The 24,170-nt window shown below is 42.5% G+C and overlaps 1 protein-coding gene across 5 annotated transcripts in view; it reads right to left on the bottom strand.

The window, feature by feature from the left end:
- The window catches only part of VWA3B (von Willebrand factor A domain containing 3B), a 113,099-nt gene that overhangs the window by 64,511 nt on the left and 24,418 nt on the right, over positions 1–24,170 (bottom strand). For all 5 annotated transcript variants that reach the window (XM_073352884.1, XM_073352910.1, XM_073352920.1 and 2 more), the window contains exons 9-13: positions 18,154–18,270; positions 12,487–12,683; positions 11,596–11,750; positions 8,442–8,580; positions 7,207–7,338 (exon numbers count right to left, since the gene is read on the bottom strand). In XM_073352884.1, the coding sequence (XP_073208985.1) occupies positions 7,207–7,338; positions 8,442–8,580; positions 11,596–11,750; positions 12,487–12,683; positions 18,154–18,270 (740 nt within the window). The remainder of the gene's footprint in view (positions 1–7,206; positions 7,339–8,441; positions 8,581–11,595; positions 11,751–12,486; positions 12,684–18,153; positions 18,271–24,170) is intronic.

The raw sequence follows: 24,170 nt of genomic DNA, 5'->3' as shown, positions 1-24,170 counted from the left end.
GAGTATGGACCATTGCCTAGTTTGTTCTCATGAGGTTTAGGGAAGAATGATGGATGGTACACAGGTTGGTTCAAGTGGAATGAGGAAAGCATTTTAGGTAGAAATTTAGGATGTGGTCTTAAAGTAACCTTGTCTTTGAAAAGGATTGTATATGGGGGGTATGCCAGGAGAGCCCCTAGTTCTCCTACTCGTTGGGAGGTTGTGATGGCAACAAGAAAGGCCACCTTCATCGATAGGTGCACAAGAGAACATGTCACCAAGGGTTCAAACGGGGGACCAGTAAGACAGCATAGTACTAGGTTAAGGTCCCAGGGTTGGGTGGGGGCTTATATTTCAGGATAGAGGTTCCGAATACTCCTGAGGAATCATTTAGTAATAGGATGGATGAAGACTGAGTACCTGTCAACTTCATGACAGAAAGCTGTGATGGCTGCAAGGTGTACTCTAGTGAGCTTGAGGATAGACCTGATTTCTTTAGCTCCAGTATGTAATCTAGTACCAATGGTAAGGGGGAGGTAATATCCATGGTTTGCTTGTTCTGACACCATATGTGGAATCTCTTCCATTTGTGCAGGTAAGTATAATGTGTAGTCTACCTTCTGCTGTTTAATTGTATGTCCCTTACATCTTCCGAACAGGTCATTTCATTGTCCTGGAACCATCGAAGAGCCATGCCTTCAGGTGGAGGATCTCCAAGTTTGGGTGGTGAACCTGACCTGCGTCCTGAGACGGAAGACGTGAAAGAGGGCAAACAGTGAGTGGTGGGCATACCACCATCTTCATCTGGTAAGGGAACCAAGTTTGTCTGGGCCACATGGGAGCTATCAAGATGATTCTGGATTGTTCTGTCTTTATCTTGTATATCACCCTGGATAGGGGGAGCTAAGGGAAAACACGTACAGCAGAGGCACATCCTTTTTGATGAGGAAAGCACTGCCCCAAGATCAGGGCCCCAATCCCGTTCTTGAGCAAAATTGTGGACACTTGGCATTCTGGGCTGTCACAAAAAGGTCTACAGTCAGGAAACCCCAGTGTCTGAATATATTTTCTAGGACAGTGGTGTTTATTTCCCACTCATGGTCCTGAGAGAATTTTCCGCTTAGCGTATCCACTCTGGTGTTCTGACATCCTAGCAGATAAGTAGCTGATATGTGGATATTGTGATGGATGCAGCTCCATAATCTCAGTGCTGTGGTGATTTTGCTTCCTCTTGAAGGTTTATATAAAACATGCAAGCAATGTTGTCCATCAGTACCTTTATGGTCTTGTTCCTGATCAGCGGTAAAAAGCGTGAGCATACATTGCAGACTGCTTGTAGTTCCTGTAGGTTGATGCGTAATGTTTACTCCAAGGGGGACCACCGGTCCGGGATTATGTGGTTGTGCAAGTGTGCTACCCAAACTAACAGAGAAGCATCTGTTGTAAGTATCATTGACAGAGGGGGTTGTGTGAAGGGAACTCGTAGTGGGGTTGAGTCCACCAGTGTAGAGTTTTTGACTGTGAGTGACATCGTAAGACACTTGTTCAGGCTATGTCTGTGCAGAATGTATACCATCCTGAGCCAGCACTGACAATGCATATGTAGCCTGACACACCTTACAACAAACGTGGTTGCTGCCATATGATCTAATAATTGCAGGCAAGTCCTGGCTGATATCTGGAGGCTGTTTTGTACATGACAAACAGATTAACTTGGGTGACAAATCTGTGTAGTGGTAATGAGGCTTTGGGCTCCAGTGCATCAAGGTGGGCCCCAATGAATTCTAGTTTTTGTTCAGGTGCCAACATTGATTTTTGCATATTTATTTGTAGTTCTAGCTGTGAGAAGAGAGCCATCATCTTTTGAGTAGTTTCAAAGGTGTCTTCCCAGGAGAGGACTTTGAGTAGACAGTCGTCCAAGAAGGGAAATATCATGACCTCTTGCTTGCAGAGGTGGGTTGCCACCAATACGAGAACCTTGGAGAACACCCAGGGAGCTGTAGAGACGCCAAAAGGCAGTACTTTGTACTGGTAGTGATCTTGTCCCAGAACAAATACGAGGAATCTCCTGTGTGATGGGTGTATGGTGATATGAAAATATACATCTTGGAGGTCAAGGGCTGAGAACCAGTCCTCCTGTTACAGTGCTGGGATTATCATTGCTAGCATGACCATCCTGAACCACTGAACCTTCACGAACTTGTTGAGTTTCCTTAGGTCAAGAATGGGCCTCCATCCCCAAGTCTTTTTCTGGGTTAAGAAGTAATGGGAATAAAAACCCTTCCCTTTATATTGTGTCAATACTGATTCTATTTCCTGTTGTAGAAGGTGCTTGTGAGAAGGGTCCCTGAGGAACAGGGAGGGAGAGCAGTGAGGAGGGAAGGAGGTAAACTGAATTGAGTAACCAGTGTTGAAAATTTCTAATACCCAATTTGTCCGAGGTGATGGTCTGTCATACTGGGTGGAATGGGGACTGAGGACCACTGAAAGGATGGACGGTTGTTGATGGTTTCAGCACTTGGAAATGGGGGAGGCATCTCAGGCCCTCGACCAAACACTCAAAATTGCAGTTTCCAGGAGGGTTGTTGGGATGTTGATGGCTGAGTTGGGAGTGGTCTGCGTCTATGTAGGCCTCTGTCTACATCAGGAGTGGGCAAACTATGTCCCACGGGCCTGCACCCCAAACCCCTGCTGCACCCCGCACCCCTGCTGCACCCCGCACCCCTTCTGCACCCTGCACCCCAACCCCCTGCCCTGAGCCCCCTGCAGCACCCCTCCTGCACCCCAACCACCTGCCCTGAGCCCCCTCCTGCACCCCACACCTCTCCGAGCCTCCCTGCACCCAGCACCCCTCCTGCACCCTAACCCCCTGCCCTCGGGCCAAAACGTGTGCCCATCCCACCCCCTCCACACCCTGCACTCCCTCCCACACCCCAACCCCCTTCCTCAGCCCTACATTCATGGCCCTGCACGCAATTTCCCTACCCAGATATGGCCCTCAGGCCAAAAAGTTTGCCTACCCCGGTCTACATTTTTGTGGGTCATATTGTCTCTGTGGTTGGACGTATGGTGCAGGCCCTGTTCATTGTGCTGAGTGGTATTTCCCTGGCTTCCTTCTTGGTGCAGATGTGTGAATGCCTAAAGACGAAGAGTTCTCCTAGTATTTTTTAGGGCGTGGAGGGATTCATCAGTCTTGGCTGCGAACAATTTCAAGCCCTCAAAGGGAAGATCAACCGTAGATTACACTTTTCAGAAACCCAGAGAGGTGGAGACAAGAAGCCTGTTGCATAACTCTGGCTATAGCAATGGATCATGCCACTGTGTCTGATGCATGCAACAAAGCTTGAAAGGCTATCCATGCAAGAAGGTGACCCTCCAAGATGAGTGCTTTGAATTGTTTTGGGTTGTTTTTTTTTTTTTGTTATCAAGGATGCAATCAATAAACTCAGACATCTTAGAATAATTTGTGTGATTGTATTTGGCCATTAGTGCATCGTAGCTGGCGATTCTGAATTGCAGAGTCACTGACGAATAGGCCTTGTGCCCAAAGAGGTCTAACCACTTCCAGTCTTAGTCATGCGGGGTGGTTCTGAAGTGGTGTTGTCTGCGCCATTCATTTATGGACTCTACCACAAAGAAATTCGGTGAGGCATGTGAAAACAAAAAATCCAGATCATTAGAGGGAACTTAGTCATTCTTCTCCGCTCTCTTACAAGTGGGCGGTATTGTTGGGTAGTCTGCCAGATGGTTTTTGCTGGATCTAGGAGTGCCTCATGAGGAGTGCCTCATTTGAGTGCCTCAAAGCGCAATCTCTGATGAGGTTGATGTTTGCAAAGTGTCCAACAGCTTGTGTTGAGACTCTGCAACTTCTTCCAAGGGTGTCCTGAGCGAGTCAGCAATCCTTTTAAATAGCTCCTAGAATGGTTTAAAGTTATTAGCTGTTGTAGGTAGTGGAGGCATGATGGCTTTGTCTGGAGAAGATGAAGAGATATTGGTTGGTGGGGTGACTTCTGTTGAAACACATCTTTTAATTGCTCATGGCTGGGCGGATGTTACCAGTACCAATGAGAATTCAGAAACCAATATGCTTCATGCACAGTAATTTATTTGAGGAAGAATCACACAAGCAGTTAAGGTTACACAGTACACATCTTTTCCTATAAGCCTCAGCTCCCCATGCATACATCCTCAGTAACTATGTTATCTCTGCACAGTATCCTAATTGTCAAACAAAGCAGATATATCTACCAATTCTAGATGGAGACTTCTTCTCTTCTCTTCTTTTCCCTCTCAGGTACTTGGTCTGTCAAACATTCCCAAAGCAGGGCCTAGGTCACCCTGAGCCCTTCTAGAATTCCACAAAGGTCCCTCAAAGCGGAGTCTAGGTTACCCTGGGGACTTTGTCTCACAGTCTCGAACCTCTTCAGATATTAATTGGGGAACTAATCTAATTAATTTACTTTGCTTAGCATTTATATCTTTTGCTCTCAAAAGAGTCACATGTCCCAGAAATATGCCTTGTGAGCGTTTATTACTGGTATACTCTAATTAATATTTCGGAAGGGACTGCGAAGCAGACACTGACACAGACCAAAGCTCAATCATTATTTACCTTCTCATCAATCATTCACTTAAGCTCTCAGAGTGATGCCATCAGAAGTAGTCACTTTGACCCAGGTCAGCTTGTGCCAAGCCCACTGATCACAGGATATTACGTTTTCTTTACTTTGTGAGCTTGTCCCTGCTGCTATTCCAAAGTTTGGTGTAGAAATATACATACAGATCGAGCCATTATTAACCATTTCAGTGCAGTTCCAGCACCTTCAGTGATTTTACATCATTTATCTAATGCTAAGAGAATCCTGCTCCCAGAATCCTCTAGCAAGTTCAGACATACCAAGCCATACCACTCATGCTTGCCACATTCATTCGTATCAGTCACAGCAATTCAACATAATTTGGCACCAGCCCAACAACTTCCTAATCCAAAATCTCCTCGTGCTCTTCAAAAGTCTTCTCCAAAGGCTCAGAGGGACCACCTACCAAGGCTGATGGGGAGCATCCCAGTCTCTCCCTGTGAATGCTAGGAGACCTAGAACATTGTTGCCGGTACACAGCCCATGGATCCCAATAAGGCCATTGCATCAGGATGATATCCGGGTTGTTCTGGTGGACCGGGTCTTGTGGTTGCCAAAATGGGTGAAGAGTGGTGTGAGGAGTAAATGTCCCCTTTCTCATCATCACCCTCCTCACTGGAAAAGGGTGGGACCAATCCGGATGGTGGTGAAAACTGACACAGTACCGAGTATGCCGGAATAACGTCGGTACCTAGAAGGGGAGATGCCGGTGTTGCAAAGACTAGCAAGTCTTTATGGAAAAGGAATTCTTGCGAGACTGTGAGCATCGGTACCGAAGAGGACGTTTTCGGTAGTGCCGCTGTAGTTGCCGGTACCGATGTGGCTGTGCTATGTGCTGAGCTGCTCAGTGCAGGATGTTTAACTGGCTCAGTCGGTACCCCATTGCCACTCCTCTCAGAAATGGCCCACTTAGGGTCTTTGGCTTTCGCAGTACCTGCAGAACTGGAGGATCCCACCAACACTCAGGTCACTGGTGGCCAACTTGTGGCCTGCGGGCCGCATGCAGCCCATCAGGGTAATCTGATTGCGGGCAGTGAGACATTTTACTGACGTTGACCATCCACAGCCACAGCCCCCTGCAGCTCCCAGTGGCCACGGTTCACCGTTCCCAGCCAATGGGAGCTGCGGGAAGCAGCACCCACCGTGTCCCTGCAGCTCACCACTTGCCGCAGCTCCCATTGGAGTATATGTAGTGCTCCAGTATATGTATATGTAGTTTTTTTGGGAGCAGTATACACAGCCACTAATATTAGGGGCATGTCAATCCTAAATACATCATGTTTAAATTGTTCATCTTTTGGTTCTTTTGTTTTTGACCTAATTTGAAATAAACAAAATATGCTCTAGCACATCATGGAAAAACAGATTTGCTTGGTAATCCAAGTGATGTGAAGAAAACACTTGAAGTTGTCCCATCTAGTTTTCCATCATCTCAAGAACTCTGAAGCAGTACTGTATTCAACACATCACTGATATTTTTATCTGTTAGTTTTAGCAAATTTGACATACCTCGTATATGATACTGTTATCATCCCATATGATATAAGTGTTGCCACTTGTAAGGGAATTTTCCAAGAACTGTTACTGTTTTACAGGCCTGTCTCCTTTTAAACACCCCCCCAAGGGGATCCAAGTGCATTACATGATATCAAAGAATTTGTTTTGATTAATATTCCTAGTGATTTGCTGTTCTCTTTAACTTTCTTCTTAAAGCCACCTTCTGATCTTAAGACTTACACACATGCTCTTTTAAATATACTGCAGGTCAGCAACAGATGTCATGCGTGGCAGTAGTTTGAAAAGCACAGGGAATTGCACAAGAACAAAAAGATGTAGAGCTGAGTGCATGACAGGAAATTCATAAAGACACCCACTTAGCCAGCTCTACTGAATAACAAAGAAAATGGGTGTTCCTCATTGACTGGCTGAAATTATGCCAAATGGATGCCTTTTCAAGGTATTCCCAGTCTTGCATGATATTGTACTGCATACCTGGCTTAAGTAAAGCAGTGCTTTATTTCCAGGGACTGGAGGAAGCCCAGAAAATTCAATTTCATACTCATTAAACTATCTGTTCCCTGATTCTAAACATTCAGTAACTCCCTACCCAGAGCTTAGCAATGTTCCCCCTCCCCTCTATATTATTCTGTGATTTCTTGCCATTTACAAAATATATTAAGACATTCTCTTTATATTAGTTCACAGCTTCAAAATCCTTATGTGGCTTCTTCACCTTGCCCACTCCTCACTCCCAGGAACTCCACAAATAAATCACTGGACTAGGAGATATAAAGAATTTTAGTATCATAAACACATGCTTTTCCTGTTATATAATAAATAACCAATATAAAACACTGTTAAAAGACTATCCCTGATCTGAGGCTCCAACACTCTGTCTCTCAGCTCCACTAAAATCAAATACAAACTCTATATAACTACTGAATATGAGTGCCTTCTAGAACGCCTCATGGTCACACTTGCCACATTATTAGTTAAATTAACTCAATTAACTGAATAATATTATACAAATAGGGGATGTAAATGTAACTTAGCTCATACATGCTTCTTGATATGTTTCTCTCTATTTTACCTCCAGTTCTTTTATCCAAAGCCAAGCATCTTGCAAATTCTCTTCATTAACTTCAGCAAGTTTCTCTTGCCAAGCTACTGCTTGAGCATCAAATTTCACAAAGTTAAATCTGCTTTTGTGTCTCAGTTGTTCCTGTAAGAGATAGTCAGTTGCATTTTTCTCAATATTAAAAGAAAAAAAAAGACCAACCCATGTTACGTTGGGAGAGAAACATCAACAAGAGTAGTTTTCATTCATGTATAATTGGTAGTATAATCCCAATAAATAATGACAAGTATTCTTTATACATGTATGTTAGGTGGGAGATAGTAGCATCACCTATTATTAAGTTTCCCTGACATTTCCCATTATAAGATCCTTCAGTTGCTTATAATTTTGTCATGAATGACTATGAATTGCCACTTTGAATGACACTAAATAGCCATTGGGCCAGGGAAAGAGAGTGAGAATGACTCTATAGTCTGGTATTTAGGGCATTTACCTAGGGTGTGGGAGACCCAAGTTCTAATCCCTTTTCTCATCAGGCACAGGGGGGAATTAAACATGGGTAAAGTGAAATGACAAGTCAGTCATGGATTCCGTGATTTTACGTGACCTCCACAACGGCAGCCTCACACCACGGGGCTCAGACTTCTGCGATTTATTGTTTATTGCCCACGTCCTGCTTGTGACTTTTACTAAAAAATTTTGCTTTTGTCAAAATGCCTTGAAAGTCCAAAAGAAATTTTACAGATTTAAATGAAATGTTTCATTTCAACATTACCAAAATGTTTTTTTCTTTCAGTTTGGTCAAAACTATTCAGTGAACTCAACACAAATTCACAAACTATTCTGGTTAACCCAAAAATGCATTTTTTGGTGAATACATTATTTGTCCCCAAAATGTCACCCAGCTCTAGTTACAAGCCTTTGGAAAAATCACAATTCACACGTGCTCAGTAGAGAGTGTTGCTAAAATCTCCAAAGATTCCATCCGCAGAGGGCATGCTCCAGCCTAGGGCGAAGCAGGACTTCTCTACAACTGCTGCTCTCTGCTGCTGCTGCTGGCCGAGATTGGGCACCTGAACTGACAGCATTTTCAGGAAAATCACATGTTTTTGCAAAATGTTCCATTTCTTTAAAAATGGCTACCAATTTTAACTGAAAACAATGTGGAGGGAAAAAAAGCTCCAATCAGCTCTAAGTGCTAGTACTGCTACACATACCAAGTTTCGGGAGTCCCCATTTTATCTAACCTGAATGAGCTGAAATATTTTCTCCTTCACAAGTGGAAGTTTGTCCCTCATAGACTGAGATGTATCAATGAGAATATAGATGTGATCTTCAAGCACATTCCCAAAGAGTCCTCTGCTCCCTCGCTGGAGCCATTTAACCCTAGGGGGAGGGGAAAAAAAGTCACCTGGACATGGTGTGAAAGGCAACATCTCAATAATCTTTTGGAGACAGGCAGGCAGCATAAAGCAATATGGTAACATTAAAGCCTAAATAATCTGCTCGATTGAACCATCTGTCCCTGTGAGCGACCAAGCTGTTCCTACTGCTCAGTGACTTTACTCCAGACCCAATTCAGGAAAGCACTTAAACATGTGATAAAATCCATCCCCATTCAGGGAAACACTTAGGGCCCTGATTTAGTAAGAAACCTAAGCGCTTAAAACAACTTTAATGTTAGGCTCATGTTTAAATTCCTTACTGAACAGGAGCCTTAAACACATGCTTAATTTTTAATTAACTGGATTTAAGCACAGGCTTAAAAGTTAAATGTGTGCTTGAGTGCTTTCCTGAACAGAATTATTGTCCTGATTCAGAGCCCCGAACCAGTTCCACTTTAGGTTCCTCTGGAGAGCTGTAACTACCTGCGTGTATTGCAGTGTGGGATATTAACGAACAGTACAGCAGCTCTGAGATAAAGATTACTCACCTCTATACAAGTTAAAAGAGAATGATGCCATAAAAAAATAAAAGAATCATGTCACATTTGCAGCTGAATGACATTTTCTCATGAAGTATTTCACAAAAACACGTGATGTACTCTACCAAGGTTTCACGACAAATGGACAAGCCATTTAAAATAGAAAATTTATGCTGATGTTCTCGGATTTGAAATATAAAATCCTGGACTCTCAAATCTTTCCTGCTTTCACTGGCATGTGAATTTAAACCGGAAGAAGAAGAAGATAGGATAAACCAAGGAAAAATAACAAAACCCTGGATGTTGCTAAATATATTCAGGCACTGATACCATTGGTGGGAAGAAACATAAAAAACTATAAAGAGAAATGCTTGAACATAATTGTTTCTGTTACAATGAGAGCAATTCCTAACAGACAAATATTATAAGAGCCAGGTTATGCCTATTAATTGCATGCCTGAGCTCTGGGTGAGGCAGAGCCGCACTGCATCAGCAGACGCTCTGGGAATGATTATGCTTGAGAGAAGCAAAAGGCCTCTTGGAGCTCCTGGGGAGCTCCACTGCTGAGCCACCCCTAGGATTGAGCACCATGTTCTCCTCTCAATGGCCAGCCAGCAGATCTAGTTAGGGTGGACAGGAGGGTGTGACAATCAGGGTCCAGACACCCCAATGGGGGTACAAAGGATCTGAACACCAAATAATAAGCAATTGAATCAAATGGTTGTATACAATGTTATTGTGTATAAATATATGTCAAAAAAAGGTCTTCTATGAAAGCCTGTAGTGTTCTGACATTGATGGTCATTAGGAGAGGTGTTTACAAGTTATGGCTATGAATATAAGTATGTATATATGTTGAGAACATTGTAACTGTGGTACAACCACAGCAACACAACAAAGCCCTGGCTGGGATGATTTAGTTGGGGATTGGTCCTGCTTTGAGCAGGGGGTTGGACTAGATGACCTCCTGAGGTCCCTTCCAACCCTGATATTCTATGATTCTATGAACACATCACAACAGAGGGATGAAGCAATCAGGCAGGAAGGACACTGTCCATACCAGTTGTTCATACAAAACTAATTTCAAGTACCCATGCATTGCCCAGCCAGCAAAAGAAAATAGTGGAATTAATTGAGAAACATTGAAACAACTTGAAATTGAAATGAAAACCCCAGTCTTGGAAAACTAAGAAAGAAGGGAATTTCCTCCATCATGTATCACCAGAATCTGAGAGAAAGAAAAAAAAATCTGCAAATCCTCAAAAGAGAGGGGGTTTGAAGTGAAGGACATCCAAAAACTGAGAGCCAGCATCTACGCAGGATGCTGTCCATGGAACACTGGATCCCTCTCTATGACAGGGGCACACTGTGAAACTGTTCAGAGTCAGTAGGTAACTTATACTAGAAAAGGGAATTTAGCTAATATAGAAGTAGAAAGCCTGAGATTGACCTTTATGTTTATTTTCTGTGTGACTTGTATGTGTTTGCTTTTCCTCACAATTTTGTCTTTGAATCTCTGATTTTTCTATTAAATAAACCTTCTGTTTCATTCTACTCCAAACAGGTCTCTGTTGTGCAAACTGCCTGGAGTGTGTGTGTCAAAGTGAACTGATAACAGGGGTCAGTTTTCACTCCTTCAGGGGTGACATATCAGAGGGGAAAAGTCCAAGTGTCTGGTAGTTAAGAACTCGGGGAGATGGATTTGGGGAGAGCTGGGACTAGACGCGCTGTTGGGGGCACGCTGCAAAGAGTAACCAGGCTCTGAGTCATAGCTGCATACTATTAAGGCACCCAAGATTACAGGACAGGTGTTGGACAGAATCCATTACTAATTAAGTGATTCCCAAAATGTCCCAGAGGGCCATAGCCTAACCCCCTCTCCACCCTCTTTTTTGGAGTGGGTACTAACTGGGAGCAATCTGTCCTCGGAAGTACACAGGGATTACAATTGTTGCTGGCTCCTCTACAAGGAGATACTTGTGATTCTCAGATGGAAGGTGCTATATATGTGCAAACAATTTTGAATTATGATCTATCTTACTTAATATTTATTATTGTAGCATCTGATTTGAACAAGAAACTTCCAGCTCATAGATAAATGGAGTAAATGCCAATCTACTTTCATTGTAAATTCTAAAAGTACCTTGGTACCTTTTACTAAAAGACAATTTTTCAACTTCCTACGTCAATGCTCCTCAGTGATCAATAACAGGCATTCATACACTCCTGGTTGCAGAAAATGGACTATTTTTCCTTCCACTCAAACAGAAGAATGCAAGGTTACAAAACTGTGTTCAATCCATCCATCAGTCTTTCCTAGCAAATGAATACTAAGAGGTCCTACCCATAAAGGTCCAACTTCTTTATAATTTTTATTGCATGTTTACTAGCCGCTTCTGTCTACCATGGCTGTAAACTTTAAACATTTCTGCATTAGAGTACAGATCTGAACAGATTTCATTTGAAACCAAACTAACCTTCTTTCCATTAGTCCAAGCGCATTCTTCATTCTCTCTTCATACTGCCTGTACTTCTCAGTAGAGACATACACATGAACCACAGACCCATCTTTCCAGTAAGTGTGCACAAATTTATCACAGTATTTTGCATGGATTATTTTCTTATTCGTCTCCTACAGGAGCAAGGAATTATGAATGATATATTTTAAAATGTGATCTTTGCAATATGCTGTAACAACATTTGGAAAATACACTTAAAAGGCAGGGATCTACGCCTGCTGCAACTGCATAGCTGCAGAAGTAGCCACAGATTATAAACCTGCTGAGGACATTAGCTCCTTATATGAAATCAGTAGAAACTGTTTCCCTGTCCTCCTTGGCCTGCTCTTAGCTAGAAAGAACAGGAGAAGAAGTATAGAGAAAAGTGTTCTAGTGGATCTGGGGAAGAGCAAGCAAAACACAGAATAATCCAACCCTTCACACTTTGCTTTAAAACCCAGTACTATGAGAGCACTTGGGGCCTCTACATCTCCTAGACCATGTGGAACAGAGAAGAAACTGACAAACATTCCTTTGCCCCATTCCACGGAGTCAGAAAGATGAGGAAAAACAAGTTGTTGCTGAAACCATCCCTCCATCCTTCGCAGCAGATTACATGATGAATGGGGGAGGATAGGCAAAGCTGTCCTTTCAGGGCAAAGAGAGGGTCACTTCCACTCCATTTCACTTATGAACCTCTTCATCCTGTTCCATTAACAAGCTTTTATTATAATCCTCCAAATAAGAATGGGGTTACAAACAGACCACATGCTGTATAAAAGGCTCATCTATAAAGTTTCATTGTAAGTCTGAAAAGCAGAAAGAAGCTGAAAAGGACACAGCATTCGAGGGAATCTTAGCAGTACTTACAGCATCAGTTTGTAAAGATTCATCCTCTGGTTTGGCTTTTATGTCAACCACCCCGTCAGCGTGCCGAAAAGTACAGTCAGCAAGTGCTTCATACAACGTCAGCTTCTGAGCTTTCAAGCCATTCTTCTGCAACCACTCCTTAGAATTTATATAATCCTCAGGTTTTGGCTCAGGCACTGGAGGATCAGTTTTGGTTGCTGATTTGAAAATATACATAACTAGTTGTACTTAACATAATTCACCAAAGAGTTTCTGTAAGCTATTACAAAAGAAGACTGATATAAGGATAGGTGGGCCAAAATTTACAAACCTAAGGCCAACCTCGGACTCCTAACTCCCCATTTATATACCTAAATAAAGAGTCTGATTTTCAAAAGTGTAGACCATCCAACAAACCCTACTGAAGCCAGCTGGAGCTGCGGGATACCCAGGACTTTACAAATGAGGCCAGCAATTTCATTGCCTAAGTATGGATTTAGGAGGCTAACTTTAGGCAACTATTTTTGAGAATGTTGACCAGAATTCTGAGTGGAATCACGGAGTAATTATAGCTATAGGGATCTGACTGCATGCATGAAGTTGCAAGAACAGGGCCTTATCATATGAAAGGAATTGACTTTTGACTGCTGATCAGAGGCCTTTCACAAACTCTGCTAAATCATGTTTTAGAACAAGTCAGTTTGCATATTTTAAAACAAACGTGTTTGCATTTTTCTCCTTTGCATATACTTTATATAAAGGCCATGGCTTAGTATGTATACATAATGTATTATCTGAAGAGTCAATGGAAAGTAGACAGCCTCTTTTTCATTTCACTAGAACAGCACAGAGTACATTTTAGGATACAAGAGTTTTAAAGAGATCGGGAAGACAAAGAAAGAAATGTAGACAGACAGGACAACTACAGTTATCTGAATCACTGAGAGACAAAATAGGTGGGCTGCCTGAGTTCAGCTACAAATCACACTGGAATTTAATGTTTTCTTTAACTCAATCTAGAGTATGATCAGAATAGTTTAACATTTTATACAGTGATTATATATGAAAAAATACATTAACACAACACTAAGGTTGCAAAGTCAAGCACTTATAAATTAGGAAATGTCAGAATTAAAGTTGCCCATGTAACCTTAATTCAGGCCCTTTGGACATATTTATTATGAAAGTCTTGCCCAACATCATATAGGAAGTATGTGGCAAACTCAGGAATGGAACTCATTTCTCCAGTACTACTCCAGAGAATGTCCTTTCTCTCCCTGCATCCCTCTGTCTCATTCATTGCCCAACCTGTGTACAGAATGAAGCAGAAGTTCTGTAGAACAAATAGTATGTGATTGTGTAATTATAGACTGTACCATAATGGTTACACACAAGGGAATCAAATTAAGGTTGCACAGGAAACCTTATTTCTGGCATTTCTTAATTCTGAATGCTTAATTTTGCAACCTTAATATTTTTAACCTGTATTAATGTGATTTCCAAGGTTTTTTTAAACAAGAAAATTGAAAAAATAATGGAATAATACGACCCACCCCCCTCCCATGGATCATCAGCAGGGTTTGAATTTAGGACCTTTAGTTCCACTGTACAAATCTCCAACTCGAGCTAAAGTATTAACTGGTAGCAGTAGTAGGCTATTCTCTCTATAAGGTCCAGCCACGAGATGGGGAAGGTGACACTTACTTTGCCAGTGGCTTATACACTACAGTATTTGTAAGAGAGCAGTGAAATGTTGGGAACTAAGAATTCTGGGTTCTATTCCTGGCTCTAGAAGGTAGTGTAATCCAATGGTTACAAACAGCACAGCCAAGCATATAGATATGGCACAACTATTCTTAAAGGCAGAGTGGCTAAGTAGATCAGACTAGGGTCTTCCATACTGGAGGCCTGGGTTCTCTGCACAGCTCTGTCAGAAGCAATCTTGTATGACCTCTTAGTTACCCCTTCTGTAGAAACGGGGGCGGGAGAGGGGTGAATCTGGGGTCGGAGGCCTTGTCCAGAAGTAATAACTATGAAGTTATTAGTCCTCAAAGAATCAATCCTGAAGCACTTACATGAGAAGAAAGTGATCAGGAACAGTCAGCATGGATTCACCAAGGGAAGGTCATGCCTGACTAATCTAATCGCCTTCTATGATGAGATTACTGGTTCTGTGGATGAAGGGAAAGCAGTGGATGTATTGTATCTTGACTTTAGCAAAGCTTTTGACACGGTCTCCCACAGTATTCTTGTCAGCAAGTTAAAGAAGTATGGGCTGGATGAATGCACTATAAGGTGGGTAGAAAGTTGGCTAGATTGTCGGGCTCAACGGGTAGTAATCAATGGCTCCATGTCTAGTTGGCAGCCGGTGTCAAGTGGAGTGCCCCAGGGGTCGGTTTTGTTCAATATCTTCATAAATGATCTGGAGGATGGTGTGGATTGCACTCTCAGCAAATTTGCGGATGATACTAAACTGGGAGGAGTGGTAGATACGCTGGAGGGCAGGGATAGGATACAGAGGGACCTAGACAAATTGGAGGATTGGGCCAAAAGAAATCTGATAAGGTTCAATAAGGATAAGTACAGGGTCCTGCACTTAGGACGGAAGAACCCAATGCACAGCTACAGACTAGGGACCGAATGGCTAGGCAGCAGTTCTGCGGAAAAGGACCTAGGGGTGACAGTGGACGAGAAGCTGGATATGAGTCAGCAGTGTGCCCTTGTAGCCAAGAAGGCCAACGGCATTTTGGGATGTATAAGTAGGGGCATAGCGAGCAGATCGAGGGACGTGATCGTCCCCCTCTATTCGACATTGGTGAGGCCTCATCTGGAGTACTGTGTCCAGTTTTGGGCCCCACACTACAAGAAGGATGTGGATAAATTGGAGAGAGTCCAGCGAAGGGCAACAAAAATGATTAGGGATCTGGAACACATGACTTATGAGGAGAGGCTGAGGGAACTGGGATTGTTTAGTCTGCAGAAGAGAAGAATGAGGGGGGATTTCATAGCTGCTTTCAGCTACCTGAGAGGTGGTTCCAGAGAGGATGGTTCTAGACTATTCTCAGTGGTAGAAGAGGACAGGACAAGGAGTAATGGTCTCAAGTTGCAGTGGGGGAGGTTTAGGTTGGATATTAGGAAAAACTTTTTCACTAGGAGGGTGGTGAAACACTGGAATACGTTACCTAGGGAGGTGGTAGAATCTCCTTCCTTAGAAGTTTTTAAGGTCAGGCTTGACAAAGCCCTGGCTGGGATGATTTAATTGGGGATTGGTCCTGCTTTGCGCAGGGGGTTGGACTAGATGACCTCCTGAGGTCCCTTCCAACCCTGATATTCTATGATTCTATGATTCTAAGTTCTCAGGATTAACACCTCAATAGTTGAACAGCTGAGATCAGAACTCTTGGCTTACAACCCAGAACACTTTCCCCTAAGTCAAAACATGCTTTGCAGATGTTTCTTTGCCTAACTATCCTACAGAGTCAAGTAGGGAAGCCAGGGAATGTGTGATTGCCATGCAGAAGCCCAATCAGGCCTGGAATCATGATCAGGGCAGACAGAATATTCAGAGATTTTAACAACAAACCTCTACACCTAAAATGTAGGTTGACCTAGCTATGTCACCCAGGGGTGTGAAAAATTCACACTCCTGAAAGACATAGTTAAGCCAACCTACACCCCAGTGTAGGCACCACTAGGTCGATGGAAGAATTCTTCCATCAGTCTCTCAGAAGGGGTGGGTTAACTACAGTGACTGAAACCCGCTTGCACCACTGTAGCAAGTGTCTACACAATAGTGCTACAGCAGCACATCTGTAGCGTAGACAAGCCCCAAGGCTTTGTCTTCACTGCAGAGTTAATTTGAGTTAACTCCACTCAAGTTACCCTAGCTCACCTGACTATGGCCACACTGCTAACACTCGACTTACACAGAGTGATTTTATGAGCAGCACAGAGTGACTGTTAGCAGCTGACACGTTGTGCTAACTTGAGCTATAGCCTATACCCCCGATGGGCCAGCCAACTTGAGTTAAAATCACCACTGCTGTGATGCTCCTTAGGTTGAAACAGTCTTGTCTGTGCCTGTTGCGGATCAGCTCCCTGAAACCAACTGTCTTTGGCAACACAAGCACTACATTCCAGGCCTCACTCCCTCTCTGTGCAGGTAGTAATAGGCACACACCAACCCCTGAATCCTCTGAGCATTCCCTGCTGTGTCCAGCCCCCGATCCACTGAACACTCATCAGATTATCAGACCCACTGTTCCCAAAGAACAGTGCACACCCGCTGGTAAGATTCACCTCAGAAACTTTGCTTAACACCACAGCACTTAGATATATTCATAGTGAAAACACGAATACATTTATTATTAAAGACTAGAGATTCAAGTGATAGCGAGTCAGAATACTGGAAACGAATGGTTACATATAAAGCAAAATCATACACACTTTCTAGGGACAAAACGTTAACTAACAAGTTACTCTCTTTGCTAAAGAAGCTCTTCTCACCCAAAGTTCTCTCTGGAGTTTTCAACCAAGCCTGGTTGAAACCTCCTTTTTAAAATAAAGCAAACTCACTGTTTGCTTACCTTCTCAGTGAAGGGTGCCAAGGGGACTTGTTTAACCACCCCTACCCCTCCATATATAGTGGAGCTAACTTTTGAAGTGCACCTCAGGATAAGGTTCTTCCCCACCACCAAAACCTGCTGTTTTTCTCTTCCTCTTAGTTCCCACACTCCTTCATTTTCATTCAGTTCAGACTGGTGATAGCAGACCCACTATGAACAAGACAATACTCAACTTACATGTAAACAGATAAGAGATGTTTCTTCATATGTCAGACAGAAAGCCTGTTTTTCACTTTTGCTAGCGACACAGACTAAGAACATGTTTTCAGTATATATATTCAGAACACTTTACACAGTATCTGCATACATATTTCACAACAATATTGATTTCCAGTCTGACATTGGCTTTTATTTGAGACCGTACATGACATTCTTTGGTGAAGTACAGTGTACAGACCAGATTCAGGCGAGTCCTGTGCCCCCTCCCCCCACACACACTATGTCCTTTTCCAATTGACACTAAGAGGTTCCTGGGTCACAACCACATTCCAGGGAAGGGTTTTAGTATGTGGATGAGGCCTGAGTAAGGAGCATCTCTCGAGTTACAACTCAAGTTAATTCTGCAGTGAAGACAAGGCCTAAGCAAATTACAGTTTTCAGAGGTTTATAATTTGGTCAAATGTGGATGAATTTTTGTGGGGCATCTGAACTGCACAGTTATCTCCTGCCAAGTTTCAAGTCCCACCCTCAAGCCGTAGAGCTGATTGAGCTCCTCAGAAAAACAGCTGAAAAAATTAACATTGGTAAAATTACCTGTTTTTGCTAGTCTTGTTCTCAGAGACAACTGAATAGTTTTTGCTGAAACTTTCCAAAAGGCAAAAAGCAAGCATGGAAAAATTCACCCAGAACTGTTAAAGTTTAATGAAGTTAAAAGCAACTGTAAATAGAGGCTTATAAAGGTAAGCGTATGCAACCGTAATGATAGATTACGGCTCTGCATATAATAAATGGTCTTAAAAAGAAACATCATCCCTAAATTGGCAGTTTATCAAAATTGCCCACAAATGAAACAAATTAAGCATGAGCACAATGATATCTTTCTAGAAAGAACTATAAACAATACCTTTGCCAGATATAGGCTGGTGAGACTCGGATAAAATATTCTGAAGTTGTATCAGCGCATTTCTGGCCTCCTCTGACTCCTTCCAGATCATGAAGACATCTTCTCTGACACCAGCTACTGTGGGAGGAATAATGCATAGACCTTAATGCTTTCAGACAAATTCTTCTTTCACCGCTACACCTGCTCAACAATCCTAAAGTCAATGGGGTTGCCTGTGTAGGTACCGTTTTATTACCTTGTAAATAGGGTCCCTTTGCAGTGGGAACTCCTCTCTTTAAAAGGTTTCAGAGTAGGAGCCGTGTTAGTCTGTATTCACAAAAAGAAAAGGAGGACTTGTGGCACCTTAGAGACTAACCAATTTATTTGAGCATAAGCTTTCGTGAGCTACAGCTCACTTCATCGGTGAGCTGTAGCTCACGAAAGCTTATGCTCAAATAAATTGGTTAGTCTCTAAGGTGCCACAAGTACTCCTTTTCTTTTTTTCTCTTTAAAAGGAGTTCAAGGAATATACATGAGCAGAGAGGCACCAGCGACAAAGCTTCACTTGAGATGCGCTGCCTGGGGTTAGGCCTCTGGGCCCTAAAACAGAGGTACACAGCCTTCTGGGTTTAGGGTGGTGGGTTTTGGTTATAGCCTATCCCATGGTGAGGGGCAAATCCTCCTTCCCAGCATGGGGAAACTCCACAAGGAAATTCTCATAGAATTCCCCTATGGATTTTAATGCAGAAGGGGGAAATCCAGCCATCTGTTCTTTCTTTTTCTTTTTTTTTAATTAAAACCAGCCTTTGCATGAGAAAGCCCAAGCCCGAAATCTAGAAAAGCTGACATTTTCAGTTGCTTCAAATTCCTAAAACTACTGAGCAGATGTACTTACAACTTTAACAGTCCCCTAAGAGTAAGTGATGTGATTTTAGCAATATACATTTGCCTTCCCGCTATAACTAACCAAAACCTTAATTATGAGGGCACTAATGACACCTAAGTAATTTGTAAAATTGGTTTCAATTAGGGAGACAGGTGTCAATGAAATAGATTATTCAGTACAAACCCCAAAGTTACAGTATATCTAAGACCATTTAAAAAATTCAAGAGATACTCTGCCCTTGATTAAAAGTTTAAAATTGGTCTTTAATAGAATTAAAGTATACAAAAGCTGCAAGTTCAAAGATGGAAAATGGAGACAGCATGTACTTCTGTTTTAAGAAGTCTACACAATGCTGTGAATAAATTAGGTAGCGTAGTCTATGAGAACTTAATACTGTAATATGGATCAGCTGGAAGAATGGCATACTAGAACAATAAGATGTAAAAGGATTGAATCATAAGTGCTCCTTTCTGTAAAACCAGATTAGTAGCCTAATGCTGAATTACATATTACAAACACTGAATTAGTCCAACTATATCTTAACATCTGCTGATCCAATCCAGTGTATGTACCCAAAGCAATCACAGGATATGCCATACTTGATAATATACTCAAGCCCATCTCTACTAAAATAAACCCTCAGTTAACCTACACCAAACAAAACCCGCTCATTTTGCCTGTACAATAAACATTGTAGAATTGCCTTAAATGAACAATACATATATATTTTGTAAATACAGCAACACAGTTTTAAATGTGAAACGCAGTTAATTTTCCTCATAATCTTTTATAATGTGTTACTGTACACTGCCATCTCCTGGTATCCTCTTGTATTTCAAGAGTTCTGTTTTAGCCAATCCGATGAAGTGAGCTGTAGCTCACGAAAGCTTATGCTCAAATAAATTGGTTAGTCTCTAAGGTGCCACAAGTACTCCTTTTCTTTTTACAAGTTAACATGAAAATCAATCTCTCCAAAATCATAAAAAGTTCAAGCAAAATGGCACATTCCACAGCATAAAACTGAAAAGGAAGAATAAAGTCAAAAGTTTCTCATTGACCTTAGAAGATCAAGAAAAATATTCTGACCAAAACACTTGATTCAGTTTTATTTTATTTTTTAAAAAACACCACACTTAAAACATGACAGTTGACAAAACTGTAGCAGAGTTACATAAGAACATAAATGCACTATAAATTTGCAATCAACTACAACTACCATGCTATTAAACATGTACCAGCTACAGTGATGTGGAAGTAAAACCACCAAATATAAATCAATCATATATGTATTATCAAGGTATTGAACAAAAGGTTGTGCTGACAAATGCAATTCAGAAAAAAATATTTCCTTCCCAAATCATCATCTCCTACTAAAAGGGATCCAGGTTTAATTTTGTGAAGGTTTTAAAGTTTCTGCTGAAAAGTTGAAAAATAGAAGCATTTTAAATGTTCTGCTGGTTTCTCCAGGTCTTTCTAATTTAAATGTTTTGAAAACTTACTATATATACTGATAATGTATCCAGTATGGGACATGTATTGAATTCAATATTACACAATAAAACATTTATTGACATGTTTCACTTTAATTTACGCCACAGCATTGTGAAATCAAATCACATACCTGTTTGATGGCCGATGGATTTGGTGACAAATCCTTTAGATGATAAATGCATTTTACCACAGTCAAGCAACACAATATTTTTTTACCCAGGCAACAACCCAGATTTACAAAACCAAGGACAAGATGTCAAAGCAGGTCCTACCCGGGTCTAGTCCCGCATAGCAGCCCAACCTCTCCAGAGATTGCTCCAGCATCATCCACAGCAACCTCTTTTTCTCCAACTGACGGGATCATCTCTCCCTTTTTTCTGCCCCACCCACCACATCTGGCACATCCTCACACCCACAGTCATCTTCCTCCACCTGAGAAGCCACAGGAGAGAAAAACTGCTCCTTGAGGCCCCAGAGAATCCCTTCTCCCTTTCCCTCTTCCCTCCGACACGCGCACACACACACACAAATAAAATAAATTAAACATCAATATCCTTTATATATACAGTGTCCCAAGTGATCTCAAATCATACTGTCCTATTCCTCATCCTTCCTTTCTCCTGCCCTCCTCTCCGATGCCGGCTCTCCTGTTGACCTCGTCCTAATATTCGTTTTTCCACTAAATATTAACAGCCCTCAACAGCACTGCTGCTGGTGTCTACTTTTATTGCAATTACCCAATTTTCAAGCATGGAAGTAGTATATCTACTTGGGGGGAAAATCAAGCACTGACCCACTCCAACTGAACTGCTTGTCAGTTTAACTGTCTCCTTGGATCTACCTGAAGAACTCAACAGTTCCATTTCATAAAGGGAAAAGAACTCAGTGACGTCCATGGGGTTACAATGGAAACAGGCAACATGCTGGATAAATATGCTTACAGCTTTTATATTTACTCTCCACTAGCAGCAAGAATGAAAGTTGAGCTTAAAGTTTGTTTTCTTCTGCCTGATTCAGCACTGTGTTGCACTAATTTTGTGCCTATGTAACTCCACTGATTTCAGTAGAATTACACCAGCATTAAGCAAGAGTAACACAGCGGTAAATCAAGCCCCTTATTTCCTTTACACAATAAGCTTCTACTTTGTGCCTAGCTAACATTTAAAATTGTATGACTGACTCAATGTTAGAAGGGTAAAATAGTTATTTAACTGTGTTCAAACCCTTACAATAAGTAATGTTTCAAAATTATTAACAGAATTTTAGAATTGGGTTCCAGACATTTAAAACCTGTTACTAATTATGTATTACCTATTATAATACCAGATATGTACTTCATAATACAAATAAAGATGGATTTCCTGCCCAGAGGGCTTACAATCTGAAGTAGTAATAGCTAAAAGTCTGAAAAAGAGCAAGAAATAATAACTAAAAATTTAAATTGCGAATGGAGCATTTTAACTTGGTAGAATGCATGCCCACTTTGCTGTACAGAATCAAACCGTGTGTGTGTGTGTTACACATATAAGCAAACTACAACTAACATACAACACCGCAATAAGCACCCCTTTCCGCCTCCCAATCGCTGAACATCCTCACACACACTCAAAAAAAACCTCATTCTGTTCCAGTCTTACCTCCCAGCAGCTATACCCATCCTGTAGCCTGTTTCAAAAGCTACTCCAAACCCACCTGATTTCACAACCAAGATACCAAACTAGCTTACAACCACCAGCAAAACTAAACAAAAACAAAAAACTGGCAAACCAGCACCAACATTTCTAAAAGTCCAAGAAAGAAAATTAAGTCACAGAAGAGACTGGAATAGTAATTAATTCTGTGATCACTTGACTCAGATCAGACTTTACAAAGGGAGAATAGACAAATGCAAGAAAATTAGACATTTTAAGTTGCTCAAACTTATTTTGCATACAAGCCAAGATGGGGAATTTAACTTCTTCCCGCAGACCCCTGCCTCCGCCACTGTGTGGCAGAAGAACACAGTAGCATTCTTTAAAGTGCTGCTGTTTAAAGGCAGCCCTTCAAAAATTAACCTGGTACACAGGGTAGTACTGGAGATGCCTTTGCCTACATACCTGGAACGTTAGATAACAGAGAAGCAAACCCTGATCTCCTTTCCACTGGGGGGGAAGGCCAGTGGGATGCTATGCAGGTGAATTCTGCAGCTGATGCCACTACCATGGAGCAGGGCTCCATGGAGGTTCTCTCCATAGCATAGGAAGTGGGGTTTGGACAGGGTTTCCAACTTTCTAATCGCACAAAACTGAACACCCTTGCCCCACTCCCTGCCCCACCCCTTCCTCAAGGCCCCAGCCCGGCCCTGTCCCTTCTCTGAGGCCCCGCCCCTACTCACTCCACCCCCCGTCAGTCGCTGTCCCGCACCCTCACTCACTCACTTTCACCGGGCTGGGGCAGGGGCCTGGAGTGGGGGAAGAGGTGAGGGCTCTGGCTGGGGGTGCAGGCTCCAGGGTGGGGCCAGAAATGAGGGGTTCAGGGTGTGGGAGGGGGCTCCAGGCTGAGACAGGGGGTTGCGCTGTGGGAGGGGGTATGGGCTCTGGCTGGGGGTGTGGGCTCCAGGGTGGGGCCAGAAATGAGGAGTTCAGGGTGTAGGAGGGGGCTTCAAACTGAGGTGGGGGTTAGGGTGTGTGAGGGGGTGAGGGCTCTGGCTGGGGGTGCAGGCTCTGGGGTGGAGCTGAGGATGAGGGGTTTGGGGTGCAGGAGGGGGCTCCAGGCTGGGGCCAATTGGTTTGGAGTGCAGGAGGGGGCTCAGGACTGGGGGTTGGGGTGCAGGAGGGGGTGCGGCTCTGGGAGGGAGTTTGGGTGTGGGAGGGGACTCAGGGCTAGGGCAGGGGGTTGGGGTGCGGGCTCCGGGAGGCAGTTAGGGTGTGGGAGGAGTGGCAACATGCCCCTCTGGCTCCTAGGCGGAGGCGTGGCCAGGCGGGACAGCTTCTCCTACCAATATAGCTACTGCCGTACGTGGAGGTGGTTTTGTTATGTCGACAGGAGAGCTCTCTCCCATCAACAAAGAGCAGCTACTCAAGCTATCTTACAGCAGTGCAGCTGCATCAGTACAGCTGTGCCACTGTAAGCTCGCTGGTGTAGACATGGCCTCAGTTTCCAATTATTTGCTTTTGTAGTTTATTCCCCATATGCAAGAAACACTTTCAAAACACATTAGAGGCTAATCAGCATTTTTATTATTATTGCCCTCTGCATCATTCAAGAAGGCACCATGAAACAAGAGACATCAGACATGGAAGAAAAGAATAATCACAGCAATATATTTTCTGCTCTGAAAGGATTTAGAATCTAAACACAACTGGAGTTTTCTGATTGGTTGTCAGTGATGTCATAACCATGGCTATAATGCTTAGTAATTGCATAAGGCTAATTGCCTTCCTTTTTAACTTGTAAATTCTAGTCCATAATAGCAATAAGACATACCACACAATGCATTTCAAAGAGATTACTGCACATTTGGGTGATTAAAGCTACTCATCATTCATCTTTAGAAACAGTAGCATAGAAGTAATTTCAGATATGCAACATCTACTGAAATGCTCCCACCACACCCCGAGCATACATACAGAAACACCCTTCCCTCTTTCCAGACAAAACAATTTTGTTCTTTTCTCTGTAT

Source organism: Lepidochelys kempii, chromosome 1, assembly GCF_965140285.1.
Source record: "Lepidochelys kempii isolate rLepKem1 chromosome 1, rLepKem1.hap1, whole genome shotgun sequence".
Classification (NCBI taxonomy): Eukaryota; Metazoa; Chordata; order Testudines; family Cheloniidae; genus Lepidochelys; species Lepidochelys kempii.
The sequence above is the reverse complement of the archived record's forward strand: the minus strand, read 5'-3'. Positions and strand labels throughout refer to the sequence as shown.